Here is a 26,797-nt window from a genome sequence, read left to right as displayed (position 1 = left end):
AAAGGGCCCCTATCTCAACTCCTGAGAAAGATATAAAAAATGTGTCAACTGATGAAATGTTTCTGATATTATGATAAACAATTTATCAGTTGACAACTTGTTGATATCTTTTACAGGAACCGAAAAAATCACCATTTTCGAAATAAGTATAAAAATCGACTGATAAGCCATGTATTTCTGTGGCTGAGATTCTGCTATAATTTTCATGAATTTCCACAAGCCAGGGGAGATATTTGAAGTTAGGAAATCTAATATAATATGCCAATTAAAAAAATCTATCTATAAAACTCAAAACAGCTATGAAACTATACAAAAATATTGGATTTTAAATTCAAATACTTCTCAGAATCTTCTAAAAAGTATAATAGGAATCTTTGGATGCTTAAAAGCATTAAAAGAATATTAAATATTGGAGAGACCACTGATGATAAAAAATAACCAATCAAAATAGGAAATACAATTAAGGGATAATTAAAAACTATAGAGAATATAAGAGAAATCAAAGTTAGAATGTTGAATAACATCATGAAAGTGGAATAGCATTGGAAATGGAGGATTATTGGGTAAATTGGGGTCTCAAAGATTTATGAGGGCTGTCTGACTTTCAATTTTGAATCCTGAAGACTTTAAATGCTTTACTAGAAGCCCGCCCGATATGTGCACGTTGAGTTCAATTATCTCGATTCCTTTGAAAGATATCAAAACAGTTTCAACTGTTAAAATATTTATCATGATATCACCAATATTTTATCAGTTAGCAAATTTTTGTTATCTCCCCTAGGAACCGAGATAATTGAGCCCAAAGTGCGCATACCGTAAGCATTCTAATAGATTGCCACCCTGACTGTCCACTTTGAGCCTATTTATCTTTTGAAAGATATGAAGAAGTTTTCAACTAGTAAAATGTTTATCAGGATATCAGCAACATTTTATTAGTTAACCACTTTTTGATATCTTTCACAGAAAATGAGATATATCTGCTCAAATTTCGAGTAGTGTTCTATTAGAGTGTTTACGGTATATCGTGGAAGATGAAATTTAATACTTTTATAGTAAATCAAGAATTCTTTTAAAGGTGGGGGGGACATGAAAAAAATAATGTTCTCGAAATTCCGTTCAAAGATGCCTCTCGAGGAGTTGAACTTGTGAAGGCGATGATTGAAGGTGCGGCACCGCTACCGACTGAGCCACGCGGGCAAAGAGAAAGCGCACGCCCGATTGCATACATAAAGGCGAGGACGACAGCTGTACGCAGAGTGACATTAAGAGTTGTACACCGTGACGGTAGAATGCATACTCTAGCTACAAAAAATCTCCTGTCCCCCCACCTTTAAAGTTCAAAAGTACATTTCATCTCTTTTCCAATATCCCGATTCTTCCTACAAACTACAAAATGAATTGGGAAGGAAACCATCGATCCTAGAGTGATTAAAACAACAAGAACAGCCGGAATGAGCAATAATCCCAGCGAAAAATGAAACGAAAATGTATCCGCAGGAGTAGATTTTGGTCTAGAATTTGTATAATTATTGTAAGATTCCAAATAATCAGCAATGTGAATCCATTTTCCGGATTCTTCATCGTAAAAGTCGAATTTCGCGTAGTCAGCCTCCATTTTAGTTGACAAGGAAGAGAGTTGCATGATGAAGTCTCAAATAATTATAATTTTCTAGCAGGTGAAAAGTTTTTCAAAGTGTTTTTGTGCTCCATAATGACGAAATATAAAAATTTATTTTTTTTTTCCAAAAAAAAAGGTTCAAAACGGCAAAACAACTGCTTTAAAACCATGTCTATCACTGGAAGCATCCTTATCAGCATCATGTGTCAAAACTGCAATTGTAGACTCCACCAAAACACTGAAGGGATCTCGACTATTGTACAATCTCGCGACATTCTCTCCAAATTGATCCGTCACATCCACATTGTACCAAGTAGAAAAGTCTGTGAAGTGAATTGCAACTCTATAAGCACCAATCGCCGCAATTTTGTAGTAACAGAAACCACCGGGGAGTGGAGAGGTACCGTAGCCAAACGATGTAATGGTTCCCGGAGCGATCAGCATTGTATTGTTGCAATTTGAAGGGTCCGTGATGTCATAATGGACTGGTACCGGGGCTTTTTGTTTCTCTGCGGTCTGTGGAAATTTCCCCACAATTCTTCTCTTGCATAGAAAATTGTTCACTTCTTGACATCCAGTTTCTGACCATGTTCCATATATCATTTGCTGATTTGGTCCCAGTTCATCGGTGACCGACATTTTCAAACAGTTTTCCGTGGAATTATCGAATGGATTACGGTAGCTATAGCCGAATGCAGATCCATCAATCCATTTGAAGACGTGAGGTTTGGAGGCCTGAGCACCTAGTAGGATTTCATCGACTCCGGAACTTCGGTAGAGGGTTTTGATGTAGTCGATTTCTTATTTAGAGTGGATAGAGGCTAAATTGGCATTGTTGGCTTGGCAAATGTCTTGAGCTGCTTTAAAATCTTTGGGCAATTGTGTTGGTCCAAGGATTTCTTGATCTGGGAGGTAGCAGTAGCCATTGTAGTTGTGCTGGCATGTTTGGTCTGGAAAATTGTGAAAATTGGAAGCTTATTTTCAAAATCCTGGATCTCCGATTTTCGTAATAAATCTTGAAAACTTGAACATTTTATTTGCTCTAACAGAAGCTCAGCCGATAAGTGTGCTCAATTATCTCGGCCACTCTGGATATCAAAAGTTTGTCAACATGATATCAAAAGTTTGTCAACAGATAAAATGTTGCTGATTTTATGATAAATTGTTTATCAGTTGACAGATTATTGATATCTCTCAAAGGAACCGAGAAAATTGAGTTCAAAGTGCACAAAAATCCCAAAAATTCCAAAAAAACTGAACCTATTGAATACTAGGACATTTTTGATTCTTAATTTCTTAATTCATTTTTGATTCTCAAAATGAAAATAGGAAATTTCAATAATTTCTCTTGTTTTAATTTGGTTGGAATTCTCCCGTAAAACCTGTAATAGAAAGGCTTCTACACAGTCATGTTTGAGCTCAATTATCTCAATTTCTGTAAAAGATTTCAAAAAATTGTCAACTGATAAAATTTTTCTGATCTTATGATAAACAGTTTATCAGTTGGAGGATTTTCAATATCTTTGACAGGAACCGAGATAATTGAGCATAAGTTTAAAGTAAGGGGGAGGGATACTGCTAGTTAAGAGATTTTGAACTTGCAGGCAAATTAAACAGTTTTAGCTCATTTTGAGGTAACCAAAATCCCCAAAAAATGCTACCAAACTTATCAAATGATATTCTGAAGAACAAAAAATTGTTTTAAGTGCTCTCAATTAAGTTTTGTCATCTTTTTTGGAGTCTAAAAACTGATAAGGAAGAAATAATTGGACTGATGGTTTTGTGCTTTTTGTATAATCATGACAACTAAACACAATTACTACAAAAGATAGGATTGCTAAGCTATGAAACTTCGGATTCAAAAGTCTGTGAGTTTGAAAATTTAGGAAATTAGGGTCTCAAAAGGATTTTCCTGATAGTTTTTGATTTTCTAGTAAAGTTTTTAGAATCGAAATCAAAGACCCACCTTCCAAAGTAAGTGGAACCTCACAAACATACGGCATAGTATCCCTATGACATCTATTAGTAGCCCATTGTCCAGCCGATGTCCCACTTGTCTTCATATAGACACATTGTCCGATTGCAAAATTATTCTGAGGATAGCCAGCGCCAAAACTGTTATAAGTCATCACTCCAGAACTGTCGTCATGGAAGCAGGCAACCTCATCTCGTGTATAGCAGAACCCTCCGATCCAGAAATTGGAGAGGCCAGCGTTGGCAGCGAAATTGGCTACTGCTCGGTTATCCTGAAAAACACTTTGACATCACTAAAAATGATTTCAAACCTAAAAAAACCGAAATCTACAATTTCTAAAAAAGCGCGCCAGATGGCTCAGTGGGTTTTGACAATAAAACTTTACGGTCTACAACACCAAAGTTCATTTCCACCTGACGTGAAACTTTTTTGATATTTGTGTGGACCTTGAAAATCGTAGTTTTAGGCACATTTGTGGTATAAAAAAAGAATTTTGGAAAATTTTGAAAAAAAAAATTTTGAATAAAATTGTCAAAATTTTCATTCGATTCAAAATTGCTATTTTCACTCATTTAGAATGTTGAAAACACTTTAAAATTACTAAAAATAATTGGAAACCTTAAAAAACCGCAAAAATCGGCATTTTCTAAAAAATGTGCACCAGATGGCTCAGTGGGTTTTGACACTAAACCTTTACGGTCTACAACACCAAAGTTCAATTCCACCTGACGTGAAACTTTTTTGATATTTCTGTAGACCTTGAAAATGGTAGTTTTCTGAGGTATAAAAAAATAATTGTGGAAAATTTTGAAAAATATTATTTTTGGAATTTTTTCAAAATTTTTATTCGATTTCGAAATGCGATTTGTACCTATTCATAGTTTCAAAAACACTTTTAAATCACAAAAAATAATCTAAAATCTCGAAAAACCGGAAAAATCAGCAAATTCTAAAAAAGCGCGCCAGATGTCTCAGTGGGTTTTGACACTGAAACTTTACGGTCTACAACACCAAAGTTCAATTCTACCTGGAGCCAAACTTTTTTGATTTTTGTGTGGACCTTGAAAATGGCAATTTTAGACACAGTTGAGAAGTAGGAAAAGAATTTTTGAAAATTTTGAAGAGTCTTATTTTTGGAAATTTAAAAAAAAATTAATTCGATTTCCAAATCGCCCCAAAACTCACAATAGCATTTTTAATAGTCACAAGAGTCCCACCAAGAGATGTACATTGTTTGGTAGCATCCAAATGTTGTACTTGAGCCGTATACACCTTCAGACACTTTTGCTGATTAATTAGTGTGAATCCAGACGGGCAAACAATGTCAGCAAAAAGGCAACTGGGCAAAAGTATAGTGAAAAGAATCGTGAAAAGGGAAAGACGCATTTTTGGGTGGTGGTTCTTATCAGTGATAATGAGTGCGGTTTATATACTCAAGTGTTGCGGTCAAAGAGTGTCTGGCACGCCCTTAAGGGGGTTTAAGGGCTTTTTGAAACCTTAAAACGCTTAAAAAGACACCCACAAAAGTGATTTCTGAAATCAAAATGAGCCTAAAACTACTATTTTCAAGGTCCTCACAAAAATCAAAAAATTTTGAAGCTAGATGGAATTGAACTTTGGTGTTGTAGACCATAAAATTTCCGTGTCAAAACCTACTGAGCCATCTGGCGCGCTTTTTTAGAAATTGTAGATTTCGGTTTTTTTAGGTTTGAAATCATTTTTAGTTATTAGAAACTGTTTAAGCATCATGAATAAGCAAAAATCGCAAGTTGAAGACAAGAAAAATTTTCCAAAATTTTTTTTTTCAAAATTTCAAAAAATTCCATTTCTTCATCTTAAATGTGCCTAAAACTAAAACAAAAATTTTACGCCTGGAGAAATTGAACTTTGGTGTTGTAAATCGTAAAATTTTAGTGTCAAAACCCACTGAGCCATCAGGTGCGATTTTTTAGAAATGGCCGATTTTTGCGGGTTTTTCGAGTTTTGAGTTTTAAAAAAATTCAAAAATTTTCCTTTTTTCAAGTTTTTCAAAATTTCTATTCTACACCTCAACTCCAGACAAAAATCAAAAATGTTTGACGCCAGGTGGAATTGAACTGTGGTGTTGTAGACCGTAAAGGTTTAGTGTCAAAACCCACTGAGCCATTAGGTGCGCTTTCTTGAAAATTGCCGATTTTTGCGGTTTTTCGAGATTTCGGATCGTTCTTTTTTATTTAAAAGTGTTTTAAACATCAGAAATAAGCGGAAATTGCAATTTGAATCTAGTTAAAGTTTTCAAAAAAAAATTTCAGAAATTTCAAAAAATTCCATTTCTACATCTCAAATACGCCTCAAACAACCACTTTCAAGGTCCACACAAAAATCAAAAAGGTTTTAAGCCAGGTGGAATTGAACATTGGTGTTGTAAATCGAAAATTTTAGTGTCAAAAACCACTGAGCCATCTGGTGCTCTTTTTTAGAACTTGCTGGTTTTTCCGGTTTTTTGAGGTATTCGATCATTTTCACTGATTTAAAAGTGTTTTGAACATCAAAAATAAGTAAAAATCGCAACTTTAGATCGTATACAAATGTTGAAAGTTTTTTTTTTCAAAAATGTTTTTTCAACATTTTCAATGATTCCTTTTCTACACCTCGAATGTGCCTAAAACTACCATTTTCAAGGTCCTCACAAAAATCTAAAAAATTTTGAAGCCAGATGGAATTGAACTTTGGTGTTGTAGACCGTAAAATTTCAGTGTCAAAACCCACTGAGCCATCTGGCGCGCTTTTTCAGAAATTGCCGATTTTGGAGTTTGAGATCATTTTTACTGATTTGAAAGTGTGTTGAACATCAAGAATGAATGAAAATCAAGCTTTTCTATGTTTTCAGTACAAAAATAGATGATTGAAGTCTTAAAACTTTATTTAAACGAAAAAAAAATGTCCCTAAAACGGCAAAACAGTAGCTTCAAACCCATGATAACCATAATAAGCATCAATACTAGAATCATAAGTGATTTGGAAAACATTCGTCGCTCCGAGCACTGAGAATGGTCGTTGGTTTCCGTTTTGCAGACTGATAAGGTTTCCGAATTCGTCATAGATTCTCACATTGGCGTAGGTTGAGAAGTCAGTGAAGTAGATTCCGATTCTGTATGGCCCCAAAGCGGCAATGTTCCAGATACAGTACGCTGCTGGGGGTTTGGTGTTGGGGTATCCAAAGGAGGTGATGGTTCCGGGCGACATGACGATGGTTGAGTTGCAATTGGAGAAGTCGAGAAGTTCGGTTTTGGTTAGAGGACGTTGGAATTTCGGATTCACACTTTTCTGATGCTCCTTGGTCTCCTCCATCTCCTCTAGCTCTTCCCCAGCCGGTGTGGTAGCCTCAGTAGCCACAGGAATCAGCCTCTTGCACACAAAGTAATTAATATTCTGACAATTTGTCTCTGACCACATTCCATTATCCGGCCTGCTCGACAAATCCATAATCAAACAATTTCCAGTGCTAGTCGATAATGGATTAGTATAATCGAAATCCCAATTAGATCCATCGGCCCACTCAAAAGTGTCCGGAAGGAATGCCTTGGCGCCAGCAAAGATTTGTTGGACACCCGTGTTTCTATAGATGGACTTCACCCAATCAAGTTCAGGTTTCGAATGGAAGGACACTAGATTGGCGTTGTTGGCTCTGCAGATGGATTGGGCTTTGTCATAGGTGGTGTTGACCGGGTTGGCAAGATTCATTTCGTGGGAGGCCATGTAGCAGTAGCCATTGTAGTTGTGAAGACAGTAGGTATCTGTAATAGGGCGGTTTTATTTGCCATGATTCTGGAACTTTGATGTTAACTCTCTCCACTTTCAGATTTTTTGTCTGAAAATCATATTTTCAATCTATTCACGTCAAGAGCTTCGAAATGAGTATAAACAAGACTAGGTTCCACAGTGTTTTGTTTTTTCTTGAAATGTTCAACTTTAAAGGCGCATAGGGGTTAGAAAACCCACAATTTGAGAAAAATGGGGCATGATTGTACTCATTTTAAAGCTCCCAACGGACCAAATTTAGGTTTTTACGTTATTTTAAGCTTTGCTTCTAATTGCAAGGGCAGCAGTAAGTGATTTATCCTAATTTCCGAATCTTCTGAGAATCTTACCTCCCTCTAACCCAGGATCTCAACTATGCTCCCTATTAGACCAATTTTCACTTGCTCCTAGCTTGCTTCTTCTCATTTTTCAAATTTCAAACATTTGATCTCGAATTCTACCCGTTTAGAGCTTCAAAACGAGTACCATCATGCCCCACATCGCTCTTATTCTGAACATTCAGATTCCTATGCGCCTTTAAAGTTATAAAACCAAAACGCTGTGGAACCTTGTTTATACTCATTTTGAAACTCTTGAGATGAATAATTTGAAAATATTGTTTTCAAATATAAATTCTGAAAATTGAGACAGTTATAATCGCAACAACTTTTTTGGATTAGCTGAAATGATCAAACACACTGTCAACTTTGAGCTCGTTTTTCTCGTTTCCTGTGAAAGAAATCAAAAAGCGGTCAACTGACGAAATGTTCATCATAATATTATCAGTATTTTATCAGTTAGACAGTTTTTGATATCTTTTATAGGAATCGATAAAAATCGGCTCAAATTTATAAGGCCTTTCAATCATGATCTTGATCCGCCATACAGCCATTTTTGGGACGTTCCTGGCAAAACCTAGCCAACAGTTAGGCAAAAACAGGATATTCTCATTTGTTACATTGTGAACTTTAAAATGAGTACCATCATGTCCCACTTTACTCTAATTGTGATTTTCGAACCGTTATGCGCCTTTAAAGTTGAAAATTCAGAGAGAAATCAAAACTCTGTGAAACCTAGTCTTGTTTATACTCATTTCAAAGCTCTTGACCTGAATTGTCCAGAAATTTTTATTTCAGACAAAAATTTTGAAAATTAAGAAAGTCATAAACTCACCTGGATTTGTTATTGGAACCTCGCAAATGAATGGCATTCCAACTACCTCACAAGGGGCACTGATCCATTTTCCAGCACTTGGTCCGGACACTTGCATGTACACACATCCTCCGCTTCCCTGTACATTTGGATTTCCAGGGGCGAATTGGTTGTAGGTCACCACTCCCGAGTTATCATCGTGATAACAAGTATTTGTGTTGTTTCCAGTAGCATAACAGTATGCTCCGATCCATACTGTATTGGCTCCAACGCTAGCGGCAAGGTTGGCAATGTCTCGGTTGCTCTGAAACTTGTTTTTTTATTTTGAAAAGTTGACTTGACGGGAATTTGAAATCCAAAAACTCACCGCTGCATTCTTACTGGTCACAAGTGCTCCTCCAAGATACTTACAATCAGTTTCAGCTTCATAGTGCTTCAACTTGTTTGTGAATATTCTCATACACTTGTTCCCAGATAGCAATCGGAATCCTCTTGGACATTCTGGGGTGAGAGCGACGCCAGAAAAAAGAGCAAAAAAGAGGGAAATGGAAATAAAGGAGTGCTTCATTTTCCAGTTGTTATCAGTGCACTCACTGCGGTGTTATATAGTGGCATATACTTAAAAAATTAGGGAGGAGAAATTATGATAAGAATTGAATTGCATCATTTTACGTGTTAGTCGATTCAGGAAATGTCTGATTGGTTTTTTGATTTTGTTGTTTAATTTCCGTAAAAACCTGTATCAGACGGAGTAGTGCTCTTCTATTACAGGGATCCATTCAATACAGGTTTTACGGTATACAGTACCGGTCAATTAATATTTGACATTTTCAGGAGTCTGGAGCTCGGCTGTCAAATTTCCGTTAACTTTGAAAATTCCAGAAGGTGAAAAACAAATCTAGATTGAGACTTTGAATTCACAGATTCTTTTGGGAAACCCTAATTTTTCAGCTATTCTCCGATTTCTAAAAGACGCCTCTTTTCGGCCTTTTTTTACTGAAAACGTAAAAAAGGGTGTTTTTTAGAAATCTGCAAATAACTGAAAAACTAGGAATTTTCAAAAAACTGTATGAATACAATGTTTTTAGAAGTAATTGCATAAATTTTCCCCAATTTAGGGAAACATGGAATTGCTAGACATTCGGAGTTTTAAATAATTTCAATTTCCAGAATTTTGGAAGTTTGGAAACTGAAATTACAACTTCTGAGTTTTCAAGTATTCGAATTTTTGGAACTTTTGAATTTTTACATATTTTGATTTCCTGAATTTCAATATGTTCAAATTTCGAATAATTGAGTTTTTTATAATTTTTATTTTGCGATATTTCGAACTTTCAAAAGTTATAAATTTTGGATTTTCCTAAATTCCTAATTATTTCAATTTTCTATAAGTGAAAAATTTAGAAGTATATAAACAAATTAAAATTATTTTATAAAACTTCATAAAAATAAATTCAGAAAATCAGAAATTCAGAAATTCCAGGAAATTCAGAAATTCAGAAATTCAGGAATCCAGGAAATTCAGAAATTCAGAAATTCAGAAATTCAGAAATTCCAGGAAATTCAGAAATTCAGAAATTCAGAAATTCAGAAATTCCAGGAAATTCAGAAATTCAGAAATTCAGAAATTCAGAAATTCAGAAATTCAGAAATTCAGAAATTCCAGGAAATTCAGAAATTCAGGAAATTCAGAAATTCAGAAATCCTAAAAATCAAAAATCCTGGAACTTCTAAAAATCAAAAAAAAAACCAAAATTCTAAAAACCTAAAGAATCCTGGGATTCAGAAACTCAGAAATTCAGAAATTCAAAAATTCAGGAAATTCAGTAATCCTGGAACTTCTAAAAATCAAGAAAAAATAATCCGAAATTCTAAAACCTGGAGAATCCTGGAATTCAGAAATTCGGTTCCAAAATTTTGGACAATTTTTGGCTCTGTTTATTGTTTGAGGCTCTAAAAACCCTTGGAAATCGCATCATTTTTATATAAAACATGGGTTTTTCGCTAATTTTCGATAGATAAGACTCCGCTTTTACGACTTTGAAATGAAATCGACATCATAATCATCATTATCATCAATGTCACCCCACCAGCAAAGCGTCTCCACCCGAAAAAGTTGAAACTAGACAAAAAAGTGATGTGGTTTGTTTCTTATCAGTTTCTTCGGCTTAAAATGCACCTACTATAAAAGAGACACCCATAATTAGTGCATTGATAAGGCAATTGGAAACCAAAATGTCAAAATTGTCTCTTCAAATTTTGCTTTTCCTTCTCGCTGTACTTTATGGAGCTCACGGAGCAGTTTGTCCAAATGGATTCAAGTTGATTAATGGGAACAAGTGTTTGAGAGTGTTCACGAACAATCTGAAACATTTAGAAGCTGAAACTGATTGCTCTTATCTTGGGGGAACCCTAGTGACTATCAAGAATGCAGTGGTGAGTTTGAAATTTTGGAAAATTTGAATTCCCGCCTAATTTCAGGACAACAGAGCCATTACCAACCTTGCCGCTAGCGTTGGAGCCAATACAGTATGGATCGGAGTATTCTGTTTCGCCACTGGAAACACCACCACCTGCTATTCCGATGATAACTCAGGGGTACTGAACTTTAAGAGCTTCGCGGCTGGAAATCCAGCTGTACAAGGAAATGGAGGATGTGTGTACATGCAAGTCTCGGGGAAGAATGCTGGACAATGGATGAGTGCACCATGTGAGGTGATTGGCATGCCATTCATTTGCGAGGTTCCATTGACGAATCCAGGTAAGGAATAAATCTCTCAAATTTCAGAATTTTTATCTGAAATTCTAATATTTGAATTATTTACGTCAAGAGCTTTGAAATGAGTATAAACAAGGCTGGGTTGATTTTTCACCTTTAAAGGCTCATAAGGGTACCGTACCTCGGATTTGAAAAACACAATTAGAGAAAAGTGGGGAATGATAGTACTCAGTTTAAAGCTCTCTACTTAAAAAATCAGATAATTTGCTTTTGGTACAATTGTTAAAAATTACGGCCCAAAAACTGTTGTATGGCGGACCATGATCGTAATAGAAGGGCTTTTTGACTTTGAGCCTATTTACCTGGGTTACTGTCATAGTGATCAAAAAGTTGTCAACTGATTGATTTTACAACTATAACTACCCAATACAAAGATACTTACTGCAGTTGACTTCAATTAACTATTACAGATTCATCCTGCAAACGAAACTACAATGGCTACTGCTACCTGCCATCCCACGAGCTCCAAATCTCCTCTCCAAACGCCACTTACTCCCAAGCAGAAGCCATTTGCCAATCCAACAACGCCGATTTGGTCTCCATCCACTCAAAACCCGAAGTCGACTACATCAGAGCCATCTACAGAAACGCTGGAGCCCAATCCATCTACCTGGGAGCCCAAGCCTTCCTTCCAGACACTTTCGACTGGGTTGATGGATCCAATTGGGACTTTGATAACACTGATCCATTGGCAACTATCAAGGGAGACTGTTTGGCTATGGATTTGTCGAGTAAGCCAAATAATGGAATGTGGTCCGAGACGAATTGTCAGAATATCAACTACTTCTTGTGCAAAAGACGAATTGGAGGAGCTGTGATGGCTTCGACTGTAATGCCATCACTAAATGTTATCAGTAGCTTGGAAGAGGAGGAAGAAAATGTGGAGAAGAAGAGAGTGAATCCAAGATTCAACTTGAAAAGTGAGTGATTCCCTAGAGATAGCCTAATACGTCATTTTTCAAATTCCAGAGCACTCGGAACTTCTCGACTACTCCAACTGCAACGCCACAATCCTCATGTCTCCAGGAACCATCACATCCTTTGGATACCCCAACACCCAACCACCAGTGGCTTACTGTACCTGGAACCTGGCTGCTTTGGGGCCATACAGAATCGGAATCTACTTCACTGACTTCTCAACCTACGCCAATGTGAGAATCTATGACGAATTCGGAAACCTTATCAGTCAGCCAAACGGAAACCAACGACCATTCTCAGTGCTCGGAGCGACGAATGTTGTCCAAATCACTCATGATTCTAGTTATGATGCTTATTATAATTATCATGGGTTCAGTGCCACGATTCTGCCTTATTGAAATTTTTTGTGGTGAAATAATAAATCAATAATAACTTTTTGTTAATTGATAAACTCAATTTTAAAAGAATTTCTATCTGAAAAATATATTTTTGAATTATTCAAGAGCTTCAAAATGAGTATAAACAAGACCAGGTTCCACAGCGTTTTGTTTTTTCTTGAAATTTTAACTTTAAAGGCGCATAGGGGTTCGAAAACCCACAATTAGAGAAAAGTGGGACATGATGGTACTCATTTTGAAGCTCTCAAGCTGTCAAATTCAAATATGAACGTTAGAAATTCAAAAAAGGAAATATTACAAAGCTTTATTCAAATTTAAAAAAAAACCAATGTCAAAATTTACACATAGGGCAAAATAGTGGCACTAAAGCCATGATACGACCATTGAGCATCATATGAAGCATCATGGGTCATTGTAATAATATTCGTTGGAGCCAACTTTCCATACGGAGCCCGAGTGCCATGAGGATCATCCAGAATGTTTCCAAACTCGTCATAAACCTTCAATGTGTCTCCTAGGGAGAAATCGGAGAAGTAGATACCAAGGCGATAGGCTCCAAGGACAGCAATTCTCCAGGTACAGAAAGTGGGCGGAGCTTGTTTACTGGGGTAGTCGAAGGACGTGACGACTCCTGGCGCTAGGAAGAGGGTGGCGTTGCAATGGGACATGTCGGCGAGGTTGATGAGTTTTTGAGCTGGAAATTAGTTGATTAAGGGGGGTGAGGGAAAGGTGATTCATAGGCAATTAAGAAGTTCTCACTTTGACCTCCAATATCTGGGTTCCTACAGTGCGTTTCATAAGTATAGGTTCACCCTCGGTAGACAAGGTGGGAAATCTTGGAGGTTTGGGGTTGTTATAATATTAAAGTCCATGTAAAAATACATATCGCCCACAATTTTTAGACCGCTACTACAAAAAATAAATTTTTTATGTCAGAAAAAGTCTTTTTTTTTTGAAAAACGAGCGTTTCATAAGTATAGGTTCACCCTTGAAAAAAATTACAGTTTCACATAGGTGATAACTTTTTAACTATTTTTACTGTTTTTAACTATTTTTGCGTCTTTTACTTCGTTTTTCTTATGCCGCGAGCCACTCATCTCTCGGATTCGGAGCGAGCTCAGATCGACGCGTTCAAAACGGCTGGATGGTCGAATCGGCGCATCGCAGCTAGGCTAGGAGGTCTTTCAATTGTATTAACACGTTTGTTAACAATCCGGACCACTACGAGACCAACAAGAAGAGCGGAGCTCCAAAAAAATTGACGGATCGAGACACGAGAAGCATCATCAGACTGGCATCCAATTCGATGAAGAGCTGTAACGACATAAAGAATGAGCTGAAACTGGATGTGTGCAAGTCCACGGTCTGGAGAACACTGGACAGCAATCAGAACATTGTCCGAGCCAAGTTAATGTCCGCGCCGATGCTCACCGATGCTCACAAGGCGAACCGACTTCAGTTTGCAAGGAACAACATGGCAACTGATTGGGATAAGGTATGGAATGCTTTTGAAATCATCACTTATGCTGTTTTCTATTACAGATCATCTTCAGCGATGAAAAAAAGTTCAATCTGGACGGGCCGGACGGCTTCAACAGTTACTGGCACGACCTGAAGAAGGATCCCCTCCATTTCTCCAAGCGTAACTTCGGTGGTGGTCGTCTTATGGTCTGGGGAGCATTCTCTTCTGCCGGTACTGTGGATTTGGCGTTCGTCTCCTTCAGAATGAACTCGACAGACTATCAGGATGTCATGACTGCCAAACTGATCCCATATCTTCGCCGTTTTCATCGGCGTCAGCTCACATATCAACAGGACAATGCTTCGATTCATGCGAGCAGATCGACTTTGGACTGGTTCAAGTCCAAAAAAATCAAGGTGATGGATTGGCCGGCTTGTTCGCCGGATTTGAACCCAATGGAGAATGTTTGGGCTGAACTCGTGCGCGTCGTATATGGTCAGGGAAAGCAATACCAGACCGTTTCTGAGCTCCAAACTGCCATCGTAGACGCATGGAAGAACCTGAAGAAGCCTTACCTCCAGAAGTTGTTAAATTCCATGCCAAACCGCTTGTTTTCTATTATTTCCACTGGTGGAAAGCCCACAAAGTATTGAATTGAATAAAACTTTGTTAATGTTAAATTTTCCGGGGGTGAACCTATACTTATGAAACGCTCGTTTTTCAAAAAAAAAGACTTTTTCTGACATAAAAAATTTATTTTTTGTAGTAGCGGTCTAAAAATTGTGGGCGATATGTATTTTTACATGGACTTTAATATTATAACAACCCCAAACCTCCAAGATTTCCCACCTTGTCTACCGAGGGTGAACCTATACTTATGAAACGCACTGTATAAGCGATACCAAAATAATGTCAACAGATAAATTATTCATCATAATATCACCAATGCTTTATCAGTTGACAAATTGTTGATATCTCTCATAGGAATCGAGGTAATTGAGCTTGACTGAGAAGCTCTGCCCGAGAGGTGCCCCCTTGTGTATTTATCGAATATGACCTACCTTTTTTCTCTACTTGCTTAAATTTCGGATTAACATTCATTTCCACACTTGCCGGACCCTCAATCTTCTTCTTACACGCAAAAATCGTATCCTTAGTACAATCCATTCTAGACCACATTCCATTATCCGCCCTGTCCGCCGTCAAATCCATGACCAAACATTTTCCAGGCTTCTCGGAGACTGGATCCATATTCTGATAGTCCATTTTGCTGTTATCAGTCCATTCCCAATCTCCATTTGCACTCGGCTTGGCACCAATAAAAGCCTTATTGAATCCTCCTCGGAGATTGTTCTTGAAAATGCTTCTGATGAAATCTAGCTCCATTCTGGAGTGAATGGAGACTAGGGGACTTTGGTAGAAGTAGTTGCAGAGGTATTCCGCGTCGGAAAATGTTCCATTGAGGTCGGATGAGTACTTCATTCCGAATGATGGGTAGTAGCAGTTGCCATCGTAGTTGTAGGTACACGTCGGGTCTGGAAGAATGTGATTTCTAGGCCATCTAAAAGTACAGTGTAAAGCTTGAGGAGCTCTACAGAACGACTTAATTCTACTATGTACAATAGCCAAGTCCAAAATTAGCAGCCGTCGAACAGACAAGCAAAATCGTGTCTGGTATCGCCGGGATGGAAAATCAAAGACTCAAAATTAGTATCATTTTGTAGATTTTGTTATTTTTTGTTTTAATTCACATCACTTTACACGTGGCCGAGTTTTGCTTTTCTAGGCCACAAAATGTCCGATCAGCAACTAACTAGCATCAACATGATATAACATGATATAACATTGTATAACATGGTATAACATGGTATAACATGGTATAACATGGTATAACATGGTATAACATGGTATAACGTGATATAACATGATATAACAAGATATAAAATGATTAATATGATTATCTTGATTAGCATGATTAAAGGTGGGGGGACATGAAAAAAATAATGTTCTCGAAATTCCGTTCAAAGATGCCCCTCGAGGAGTTGAACTTGTGAAGGCGATGATTGAGGGTGCGGCGCCGCTACCGACTGAGCCACGCGGGCAAAGAGAAAGCGGACGCCCGATTGCATACATAAAGGCGAGGACGACAGCTGTACGCAGAGAGACATTAAGCGTTGTACACCGTGACGGTAGAATGCATACTCTAGCTACAAAAAAACTACGAAAAATCTCCTGTCCCCCCACCTTTAACATGATTTGAACAAACCTTCCACTGTAGTCGGCGCTTCACAAACAAAAGCCAATCTTGTGACATCACAAGGTCCACTATACCATTTGCCCTTTGCCGGACCATAAGTCTGCATATAAACACATCCACCAAAGCCACCATCGATTTTCGGATGCCCAGGAATAAAATTACTGTAGCCCAAGGCACCGGACCCATCATCCGAGTAACATTGAGCTGTGGTATTTCCAAAACAGAAGATTCCAAGCCAAGTGTACTGAGCAACAGCTGCTCCGGCAAAATTCGCCACTGCTGTGTTGTCCTGAAAGGCGGGAATTGAAAATTTTATGCTCAAATCTTAAAATTTCAGACTTACAATTGCATTATGTACTGTAACTAGAGTTCCTCCAAATTCAGAGCACTTAGTTTCGGCGTCTCGATGTTTGTAGTGGTCCGAAAATATATTTAAGCACTTGTTACCATTTATTAGGGCGAATCCTTTGGGGCAAATGGTTTTGGCAGAGGCCAAGACCAAAAAAAGCAGGAAAAATATGAATTTTTGAAGCATTTTTTGATATAGTTCTTTTTGTCTGTTGGTCTCTTTTATATATTTTTATAAAAATTGTCATCTTCGGAGAGAGAGAGAGAGAGCAGTCTGTTCAACAGAACCAGATAAGAGAAGTGATGAAAAATGCTCTCTGGGGTCTGTGCTTTTTGTAAAACATGACATTAGAATACAATCTACAAAAATTGTTGCACAAATGGCTCAGTGGGATATTTCATATATTCCACTACCAATCTGACAACCCGGGTTCGATTCCACTCGGTGGCAAGTCTTTGTTATTTTTAGTTAGACCATTTTAAATTGTTCTAGAAGCTTCTAGTGGCCGAAAAAGGTATTAGGAAAATTCAGAAAGCTATTAGAAAGTTTAGAAAAAGCTGTTAAAAAAATTTAGAAAGCTATTAGAAAGTGTAGAAAATTTTAACCGGTTTTCGGCCTCTAGAACCTTCTAGAATAATTTAAAATATTTCTAAACAAAAATAAAAAAATTTGACCACTGAGTGGAATTGAACTCGGGTCGTCAGATTGGCAGTGAAAATTATGAAAAATCCCACCGAGCCGTTTGTGCATTTTTCGAGGTTTTTTAACTGTTTTCAGCTCAGTTTCAACAGCTTCAGCTTTTTTAATCACTTTGTTCATTTCTCTTGTCCTTCAGGTTTCCCTTATCATCAAAATCATACAGTGTAGTTTGTATTTTATCAGTAAAACCGTTTTTCCTGTTTTTTTAGTTTTTGCTGACAATACAGCAGGTATAAAAGTCTGGAAGAAATCGAAATTTGATAAGAATGAATTTCTCTATTTTCCTTTACTTTTCCCTATTCTCTCTGGGCTACTCTGTGACTCAAAAATCCTGTCCCCGAGGTTTTGAGCTTTATAAAAATAAAAAATGTCTGAAATTCGCACAAACCTCTCTGAAACATTTGGAAGCTGAGCAACAATGTAGGAGCTACGGAGGACACTTGTTTACGGTCAATAATGCAATTGTAAGATTTTTGAAATTTGAAATTTTTGAATTCTCGCTAAACCGCAAAATCCGAAAATTCCAGGACAACCGTGCTATCAACGATTTGGCATCGAATCATGGATTGGCATACATTTGGATGGGAATGTATTGTTTCGGGAATCAAACGAATCTTTGCTACCTGGACGATGGATCTGGGCCAATTAAATACAGTAATTTCAACCCAGGATTTCCAAGGATTGATACAGAAAGAAGTGGATGCGTTTTCATGGAAACGTTTGGAAATGACATCGGAAGATGGTCCACCTCTCCGTGTGAATGGACTGGGCTGTGGTATGTGTGTGAAGCGCCGACTACTGTAGATGGTTAGTGTGTAGAAATCAAGAAAAAAAACTATTGGAACAGAATTTAGAAATAATGGAACAGACTTTTTCCAGACCCCCACCCAGACTGTATCCACAACTACGATGGCAACTGCTACTACCCATCTTTTGAACTCAATATTCCAGTGATGAACAGAACATTCTACGCAACCGAATCCATTTGTCATACCCATTCCATGGAACTCCTCTCAATTCACTCTAGAGAAGAAGTCGACTATATAAAATCCCTTTACAATGGCACTGACATCAACCAAGTCTCTTTAGGAGCCCATGCAATTGTCCCTGATGAATTTGCATGGACCGATGGGACCAAATTTAAATACGAGAATTTTGATCCATTGAGTACTGCAAAGGGAAATTGTTTGACCATGAATGTGGGGAATGATAGAGAGGATAATGGGATGTGGTATCAGACAATTTGTCAAACAATTCAGGACTTTGTATGTGTGAGGAAAGCAGGGAAGGCTACTGTAGGTGTGGAGGATGAGGTGGAAGCGGCAGAGGACCAGGATTTGGAAGAGGAAAACGAAAAAGTTGTTAATCCAAAATTCCAAATGGTCAAATGTGAGTAAAGTCTCTAAAAACTACTTATAACACATTCTAAGATCGTGAGCTTCAAATTGAGCCCCCACACGACTAGGCTCTGCACACTTTGATTTTTCAGGCGCGTCGCGGTCGTGCGTCGCGTGTCAAGGTGAAAATTCAAAATAGGCGGAGCTTAGTCGAGTTTGGGCTTGTTTTGAAACTGGTAATGAGCTCAAAACGATGAAAAGCATTAGAAATCGAAATTCTGACAAATTTTAAAATTTTAAAACGAATCAAAATTCTTCCAATTTTTCAGCCTCCAAGACCATCAACCTAGCGGAAGTTTCCCACTGCAACACAACCCTCTTCTTGGCGCCAGGAACAATTACTTCAATCGACTACCCAAATCAATCACCCCGATCAATGCTATGCACCTGGAAGATCGCTGTCCTCGGTGCCTTCCGTCTTGGCTTATATTTCACGGATTTCTCAGTTTATGAGCCGGTATTTGTTTATAGTAGTAATGGCACCCTGTTATCTTTTAATCAGTTTGATCATGATCCATTTAGTGTACTAGCACCCAGTAATGTGATAACGATAACTCACGACTCTGTGAAAGATGCACAATATCAGAAGCATGGATTTAGTGCTACGATATTGCCGTTTTAAATGTACTGTACATATATTAACTGTATATAAATATGTATTGTATCGCGTTTTTTTTCCATTTTAAACCATTAAAACCACTGCATGGAAGCTTTTATCCTCTTCCGACCCAGTTTTTGGTATTGGCTCAAAGGTTACTGTAGCAATGTTAAAAGGAGTGTATCGACTCATTTACAAGATAGTATTCTTTTGGGCAAATAAGACAAAAAGTTGAGGGAAGTAGAAGAAATAGGAGAAGAAGAGATATCATTTTGTAACAAAATGTTCTTATCACTAGAGGTTTTACAGAGAGGTATGCACGATTGTTCCCGAGAGTTTGAGGAATTCTAAATGTGAACAAATAGTTTTTAAACTGATAAGAAAGTGGGTGGTTTGCGTCAAACTCAATACACTGAACATAACATTCTTTATTGTTTCAAAGTTCTTCAAATCATCATTATCACTGCATGAAATCCTCTATCATTAGGATCTGGATTTCTTCTCGCCTCATAGACAATTTTGGCAATGTTAAACGGAGTGTATTTTGCGAATGGCGGGGTGTTATATGACCCAAATACGTTCCCGATATTCGTTCCAAACTCGTCATAAATACTCAATGATCCGAGAGTGGCCCATAGGTCGAAATAGATGCCTAGACGATAAGGTCCAAGAGCTCGAATCTGCCAGATACAGGTTCCAGATGGAGTACCAGGATAGCCAAAAGAGGAGATGGAGCCAGGAGCCAGAAGAAGGGTTGAGTTGCAGTTTGAAGCGTCTAGAACGTTGGGTTCCTGAAATTTGGCTTCGGGGACAAGAGCTGGTAGATATTCCAAGATTTTTCGACCGCATAAGAATGGAAGTTGCTGATCGCAATCCATTGGAGACCATAGTCCATCCCCTTGGACATCCATAACCAGACATTTTGCCTTTTGGAAGTTCAGAGGGTCCATGTAGTTGAAATCCCAAGCTGTTCCATCTATCCAGTTGAATCTAGAGACTGTTTTTCTGAGTTGTTCAAAAACAAATATCGCCTCACCTATCCGCAGTCTCCGCCATTGCTCCAATATAGACATGTGTTGTATTGGTTCCTTTGTACAGATTTCGAATAAAATCAACATCAATTTTTGAGTGGATCGACGCTAAGCCTCCAGTATATCCCATCATAAGACAATAATTGTTTGCAGCGGACTGTTTATAATATACTGCTCCGTAGTCATTGGATCTCATATAGCATTTCCGATTGTAGTTGTAATTGCATGCGGGAGTCATTGAATTGTACGCTGAATTCTTTTCGGGTGCTTGATTTGTTTTTTTTTTAAATGACTCACGATTGGCATTCAATGTAGGCGGTGCTTCACAAATGTAGCCGGAACTATACATGGCGAAATTATTACCACAATTAGAACTTGACCATCTTCCTGAGTTTCCCATCGTCACACTTTCTGTCGACACCGCCATGCGAACACAATTTCTGTCGCCAGCTTGGTTAGGGCCAAAAGAATCGAAATTACTGTAAGAAGCAGCACTGCCTGATGCGTCATCCCAGAAGCAAGAAGATGTGGTGTTGCCAAAACAAGAGAGACCAATCCAAATGGAATCTAATCCAGCTGTGTTACCAAAGTTGAAAACAGCATGGTTGTCCTGGAAAGGTTACGATCTCAATATTGAAGAGTCATAAATAGCCAAAATCTCAATTCTAGGGGCTCAAACTAGGCTTAAATCTTCGTCCCAACTATTTTCAAATACCAAAAACTCACAATAGCATTTTTGATATTAACCAGCGTGCCTCCTGATGCAGTACAATTAGATTCAGCATCTGAGTGAGTTGCCCGGGTCCAGACGGCTTTCAGGCATTTTGAATCATTTACAAGATAGTATTCTTTTGGGCAAATAAGACAAAAAGTTGAGGGAAGAAGGAGAAAAAGAAGAAGAAGAGGAATCATTTTGCAACAAAATTAATCTTATCAACAGGGTTTTATAAGTAGGTATGCACAATTGTTCCCCGAGAGTTTGTGGAATTCTAAATGTGAACAAATAGTTCGAAAACTGATAAGGAAAGGGGTGGCTTGCGTAGGACTGATTTTTTGATAAATTTAATATAGAATTCGATGTTTGAAGTTTGATTTTTCCGATTTGCTTTTTGAAAACGATTTGAAAACTAAAAATTATTTATTCCTCAAAATCAAATCAAATCATCAAAACCTCTGCATGAAACCCTTTATCCTCTTCCGACCCGGTTTTTGGTCTTGGCTCAAAGGTTACTGTAGCAATGTTAAACGGAGTGTATCTTGGGAATGGGGTTCTGTTATAAGTTCCACTGAAGCTCCCAATATTATTTCCATACTGATCCGAGATGTTCAATGCTCCGTAAGTGGCCCAGAAGTTAAAATAGATGCCTAGCCGATAAGGTCCAAGGGCTCGAATCTGCCAGGTACAGTAAGAAGATGGAGCATTGGGATAGCCAAATGAGAAGATGGAGCCAGGAGCTAGAAGGAGGGTTGAATTGCAGTTGGAAGCGTCTAGAAGGTTTTCTGGAAGTTTCGATTCTTTGGCAGATTCGATTTCTGGATTTCCAGGCGTCTTGGTAGTCAAAGGCGCGGGGGTTGGATCAGTAATAATCAAGCTTTTACAAAGGTACTCGAATTTCTGACTGCAATCCTCTTGGGACCAAAGCCCATCACCTTGAACATCCATAACCAGACAATTTCCTTTTTGGATGTTTAAAGGATCCATGTAGTTGAAATCCCAAGCTGTTCCATCCAGCCAGTTAAATCTGAAATCAAAAATTTCGAAAAAAAAAACTTTTAAAATTGCTGAAAACTGAGCTTAAAATCTGTATTTGTGTCTTGAAACTGCGAAAAATGAGCTGCAAACGGTAAAAAAGTGCGAAAAATTGCATTTTTCAGAAAAATGGTCGAATGGCTCAGTGGGAGATTTCTCAATTTACCAATCTGACGACCCGGGTTCGATTCCCCTCGGTGGCAAAACGTTTTTAACTTCGTTTAAATCGATTTCAAATTATTCTAGAAGGTTCTAGAGACCCGAAACCGGATTGAAAAAAATTGTATGATTATTTTTCGGAAATTTTTTTTTTTGAACTTTGTACTTTTTCCAGCTTCTTGGACCGTCTAGAATGATTTCAAATCGGTTTAAACAAAAATAAAAAAGTTTTTTCACCGAATGAAACCGAACCCGGGTCGTTGGATTGATAGTGGAAATTGTGAAATCTCCCACTGAGCCACTTGTGCATTTTTCTGAAAATTACCGTTTTTCGCACGTTTCCACTGTTTTCAGCTCATTTTTCGCACTTTTAAAACTCAAAGACAGACTTTAAGCTTGGTTTCCGAAATTTGAAGCCGCGTCACCTGTCCCCTGTTCCTGCTTGCCCTCCAATATAGACATGTGTGGTGTTCGTTCCGTTGTACAAATTTCGAATATAGTCCACTTCCATTTTTGAATGAATCGAAGGTAGATTTCTTCCGAAAGATTTACAGATCCGGTCAGCATTTGTCCCAGTATCAGCACGGTTTTCGGTTCCCATTCCCAAGTTCATTGATTTCACATAGCAATAACGGTTGTAATTGTTCACGCAACCAGCCATCCACCAAGCTCAAACTTTTTGAGCCTGATTATCTCGGTTCTTGTGAAAGATATCAAAAAGGTGTCAACTGATTAAATGTAGATAATATTATGATGAATATGTTACCTGTTGACAACTTTTTGATATCTTTAACAGGAAAGTAGATATATAAGCTCAAAGTTGTTGACTCACGCTTCACAGTAGACGGAACTTCACAGACGAATGGCATTGGGGAGAACATAGACATTCCAGGATAGTCATAACAATCTCGGGTAATCCATTTTCCCTGGAGTGACTGAAAATCGCCGGTTTGCATGGAAGTGCAAGGAGCATATATTGAGCCAGCTGGAAAGTTGTTATAAGACACTGCGGATCCAGAAGCGTCATCCCAGAAGCAGGAAGATGAAGTGTTGCCGAAACAGGAGATTCCAATCCAAATGGCCTCGACGCCTCCTTGATTCGCAAAGTTGTACACTGCTTGGTTGTCCTAAAAATTTCTAGAGAAGTTTGAAAATTTAAAAATTGAAGAATTAATTGGAAATCTGAATTTCTGAATTTCTGAATTTCTGAATTTCTGAATTTCTGAATTTCTGAATTTCTGAATTTCTGAATTTCTGAATTTCTGAATTTCTGAATTTCTGAATTTCTGAATTTCTGAATTTCTGAATTTCTGAATTTCTGAATTTCTGAATTTCCGAATTTCTGAATTTCTGAATTTCTGAATTTCTGAATTTCTGAATTTCTGAATTTCTGAATTTCTGAATTTCTGAATTTCTGAATTTCTGAATTTCTGAATTTCTGAATTTCTGAATTTCTGAATTTCTGAATTTCTGAATTTCTGAATTTCTGAATTTCTGAATTTCTGAATTTCTGAATTTCTGAATTTCAAGAAAAACCCACAATAGCGTTTTTAATAGTGACCAATGTGCCTCCAGACGCTTTACAAGTGACCTCTGCATCTCGATGTCCCATCTTGGTCCAAACCATTTTTAGGCATTTCGACTCGTTCACCAGAAAATATCCTTCTGGGCAAATTAGGCTAAAAACTGAGGGGAGAAGAAGAAAAAGGAGAAAAATCATTTTTCGCAACAATTTTTTCGGCAATCAGGTGAGTTTATATGTGTGTGTACAGTTGTTCGTAGGGGAATTTTTGAACAAATAACTTTTACTGATAAGGGGTTTTGATGGCCATGTGGGTGGTGTTAGTTACGTCAAACTCTATACAAGGTAATCTGAAAAATTTGAACAATCAAAATTTAAATTGTAAGAATTGAGGAAGCTCAAACACTCAGGGTCGTCAGATTGGTAGTAGAAATTGTAAAATTTCCCACTGAGCCATTAGTGTAGTGTAATTTTCTGAAAAATGCCTTTTTTAAACTTTTGAAACTGTTTTCAGTTGATTTTCGCGCTTTTAAACTTACAAACAGACCCCAGGCTACAAAATTTGTTGAATCTAAAAATATTGATTTTCAGATTCAACGGGCGGAACAAGTTGGGATTTCTATGTATCTTTTAAACTTCCAAAAAGGAAATTGTCTGGTTATGGATGTTCAAGGTGATGAATTATGGTCCCAAGTGGATTGCAGTCAGAAATTCGAGTACCTGTGTAAAAGTTTGTTTTATACGGATTCAACTCATGCATCTCTTACCACCAGGAAACCTGCACTATCTAGGAACCATGAAATCCGATCTACCAAGGAGCCGAAACTTCCAGAAAACCTTCCAGACGCTTCCAACTGCAACACAACCCTCCTTCTAGCTCCTGGCTCCATCTTCTCATTTGGCTATCCCAATGCTCCATCTTCTTACTGTACCTGGCAGATTCGAGCCCTTGGACCTTATCGCCTAGGCATCTATTTCGATTTCTGGGCCAGTTACGGAGCATTGAACATCTCTGATCAGTATGGAAATAATATTGAGAGCTTTAGTGGAACTTATAACAGAACCCCATTTCCAAGATACACTCCGTTCAACAAAAGGTTTGACACGCAGTGGAATCGAACCCGGGACGTCAGATTGATAGTGGAAATTGTGAAATATCGCGCTGAGCCACTTGTGCATTTTTCTGAAATATGCCATTTGTTGAACTTTATTACTGTTTTCATCTCATTTTTCGCATTTTTCAAAAAAACACAAACAGATTTTAAGCTTGGTTTTCAGAAATTTTAGCAGATTTTTTTTTCGAAATACTTTTTGTAAAAAATATTTTTTTTAAATTAATTTTTTGGTATTAATTTTTTGGTTCAACAGCTTGGGATTTGGACTACATGTATCTTTTGAAATTCGAAAAAAAGGTTAATGCAAGTTAACTTTATTTGTGAAAAACAAAACGAAAGAAACATCAATAAGCCAGAACCACAGCTTTGAATCCAGTGTAACCAGGACGTCCAGACGCTTGGAATGCCACATTCACGATGTTGGATCGAGAAATCACAGAGGATGAACTGTATCTAACCCGTTCGATTTCGTTTCCATTTTCTGCATAGACATAGATGGGGTTATAAGTGTTGACATCAGTGAAGAACAATCTCATTTTGTAAGCACCAGTGGTGACGATTTTCCATGTACAGTAAACCGGTGGCTCAGCTGGATCAGTGCTAAGGTATCCATAAGAAGTGAATTCTCCAGGAGCCATTAGAAAAGTGGTATTGCATTTGGAGAAGTCTGAAGGGTTGCTTTCCGACAAAATTTCAGACTGGGGAGTTGGAACGACGGAGAGTGGAATTTTGCACAGGAAGGAGCTCCCAATATAGTCACAAGTGCCACTGGACCATAATCCTGATGAAATATCCATGAAGAGGCACTTGTTATCATTATTGGATGCAGAACTCAAAGGATCTCTATAATCGAAGCTTTCGAAATTAGAGCCATCAGTCCAGGAATAGAGGTTCGGGAGAACTAGTTGAGCTCCAATCAAGATGGTCCGAATGCTAGTTTGATCTCTGTAGAGACTTTTGATATAGTCGATTTCTCGTTTTGAATGGATTGAAACGAGAGAGCCATTTTGAGCCTCACAGATTTTTAAGGCGTCTCCGAATTTTCCAGTGGCAATTGGCATTTCAGAGGATTTGAGATAGCAGAAATCATTGTAGTTGTGAGGGCAGGAAGCATCTGAAAAGAAATGGGACTTTGAAAATATTCAGATTTAGAGATTTCGGAGGATTTCGATGTTCAAATCCTCAAGGAGCTTCTTTAAATCCTATAAATCCCGGAACTCACCATAAGTAGAAATCGGCATTTCACAAATGAATGGCATACTCTCTGCTTCACATTTGACACTGACCCATCTACCAGCCAACGATCCACTGGTTGAAGTATAGACACATCCACCATAAATACCATCAACCATGGGGTAACCACTGGCAAAATTGTCATAGAGGGCAGAAGTTCCAGAATAATCATCGTAGAAACATTTCGAAGGGTTTTTATTGTCGAAGCAGAACAACCCAATCCAAGTTTGATTGATTCCAGAGTTCGAGGCGAATTGGGACACGGCTCGGTTCTCCTGAACATTAAAAAATTGTACCTGTAAGATTATTTTATTTAACAAAAAACTCACGATGGCACTTTTGATGTTAACCAAGGTTCCTCCGGTATAAGTACAAGCGGTTTCAGCTTGAGAATGTGTCATTGGATTCTTGATGGCCATTAGACACTTGTCCAGGACCATTGCATATCCATCGGGACATACGGATGAGCAATGGATGATTCCGAAGAGGAGAGCAAAAATTGTAAACTTCATGAGTTTTGGGAAGATCATTACCTGAAAAAATTGGATTAATGGAAAACCATGAGGTAAGAAAGATAAGAAACATTAATGGGTATTTTTTTTTTG

The 26,797-nt window shown here is 37.8% G+C and overlaps 8 protein-coding genes across 8 annotated transcripts; 2 read left to right on the top strand and 6 right to left on the bottom strand.

Annotated features, from left to right (window-relative positions):
- Positions 1-1,330: 1,330 nt before the first annotated feature.
- Positions 1,331-4,979, bottom strand: CBG07162 (the record flags this gene model as incomplete). Its single annotated transcript, XM_002632223.2, has 4 exons — positions 1,331-1,650; positions 1,786-2,418; positions 3,585-3,864; positions 4,779-4,979. 4 exons carry the CDS (start codon positions 4,977-4,979, stop codon positions 1,331-1,333), a joined length of 1,434 nt encoding a protein of 477 aa, XP_002632269.2.
- A 1,539-nt stretch (positions 4,980-6,518) lies between these two features.
- On the bottom strand, positions 6,519-9,093 carry CBG07163 (the record flags this gene model as incomplete). The annotated part of the gene is made up of 3 exons (XM_002632224.1): positions 6,519-7,369; positions 8,547-8,829; positions 8,893-9,093. The coding sequence occupies 3 exons, from the start codon at positions 9,091-9,093 to the stop codon at positions 6,519-6,521; spliced, it is 1,335 nt and encodes a 444-aa protein (XP_002632270.1).
- Positions 9,094-10,760: 1,667 nt separating this feature from the next.
- Positions 10,761-12,620, top strand: CBG07164 (the record flags this gene model as incomplete). Its single annotated transcript, XM_002632225.1, has 4 exons — positions 10,761-10,961; positions 11,007-11,286; positions 11,715-12,224; positions 12,274-12,620. 4 exons carry the CDS (start codon positions 10,761-10,763, stop codon positions 12,618-12,620), a joined length of 1,338 nt encoding a protein of 445 aa, XP_002632271.1.
- Positions 12,621-12,958: 338 nt separating this feature from the next.
- Positions 12,959-16,874, bottom strand: CBG07165 (the record flags this gene model as incomplete). The annotated part of the gene is made up of 4 exons (XM_045243167.1): positions 12,959-13,314; positions 15,144-15,617; positions 16,349-16,628; positions 16,683-16,874. The coding sequence occupies 4 exons, from the start codon at positions 16,872-16,874 to the stop codon at positions 12,959-12,961; spliced, it is 1,302 nt and encodes a 433-aa protein (XP_045093379.1).
- Positions 16,875-17,653: 779 nt separating this feature from the next.
- Positions 17,654-19,406, top strand: CBG07167 (the record flags this gene model as incomplete). Its single annotated transcript, XM_045243166.1, has 3 exons — positions 17,654-18,194; positions 18,267-18,776; positions 19,054-19,406. The coding sequence occupies 3 exons, from the start codon at positions 17,654-17,656 to the stop codon at positions 19,404-19,406; spliced, it is 1,404 nt and encodes a 467-aa protein (XP_045093378.1).
- Positions 19,407-19,828: 422 nt separating this feature from the next.
- CBG07168 lies at positions 19,829-21,325 on the bottom strand (the record flags this gene model as incomplete). The annotated part of the gene is made up of 4 exons (XM_045243165.1): positions 19,829-20,372; positions 20,419-20,662; positions 20,711-21,023; positions 21,140-21,325. The coding sequence occupies 4 exons, from the start codon at positions 21,323-21,325 to the stop codon at positions 19,829-19,831; spliced, it is 1,287 nt and encodes a 428-aa protein (XP_045093377.1).
- Positions 21,326-21,569: 244 nt separating this feature from the next.
- CBG07169 lies at positions 21,570-23,949 on the bottom strand (the record flags this gene model as incomplete). Its single annotated transcript, XM_002632229.2, has 4 exons — positions 21,570-22,155; positions 22,748-22,991; positions 23,155-23,449; positions 23,863-23,949. 4 exons carry the CDS (start codon positions 23,947-23,949, stop codon positions 21,570-21,572), a joined length of 1,212 nt encoding a protein of 403 aa, XP_002632275.2.
- Positions 23,950-25,303: 1,354 nt separating this feature from the next.
- On the bottom strand, positions 25,304-26,722 carry CBG07170 (the record flags this gene model as incomplete). The annotated part of the gene is made up of 3 exons (XM_002632230.1): positions 25,304-26,073; positions 26,182-26,467; positions 26,522-26,722. 3 exons carry the CDS (start codon positions 26,720-26,722, stop codon positions 25,304-25,306), a joined length of 1,257 nt encoding a protein of 418 aa, XP_002632276.1.
- Between the last annotated feature and the right edge of the window lie 75 nt (positions 26,723-26,797).

Source organism: Caenorhabditis briggsae, assembly GCF_000004555.2.
Source record: "Caenorhabditis briggsae complete genome, chrII, whole genome shotgun sequence".
Lineage (NCBI taxonomy): Eukaryota > Metazoa > Nematoda > Chromadorea > Rhabditida > Rhabditidae > Caenorhabditis > Caenorhabditis briggsae.
Note: the sequence above shows the minus strand (reverse complement) of the source record. Positions and strands in the feature narration are given on the sequence as shown.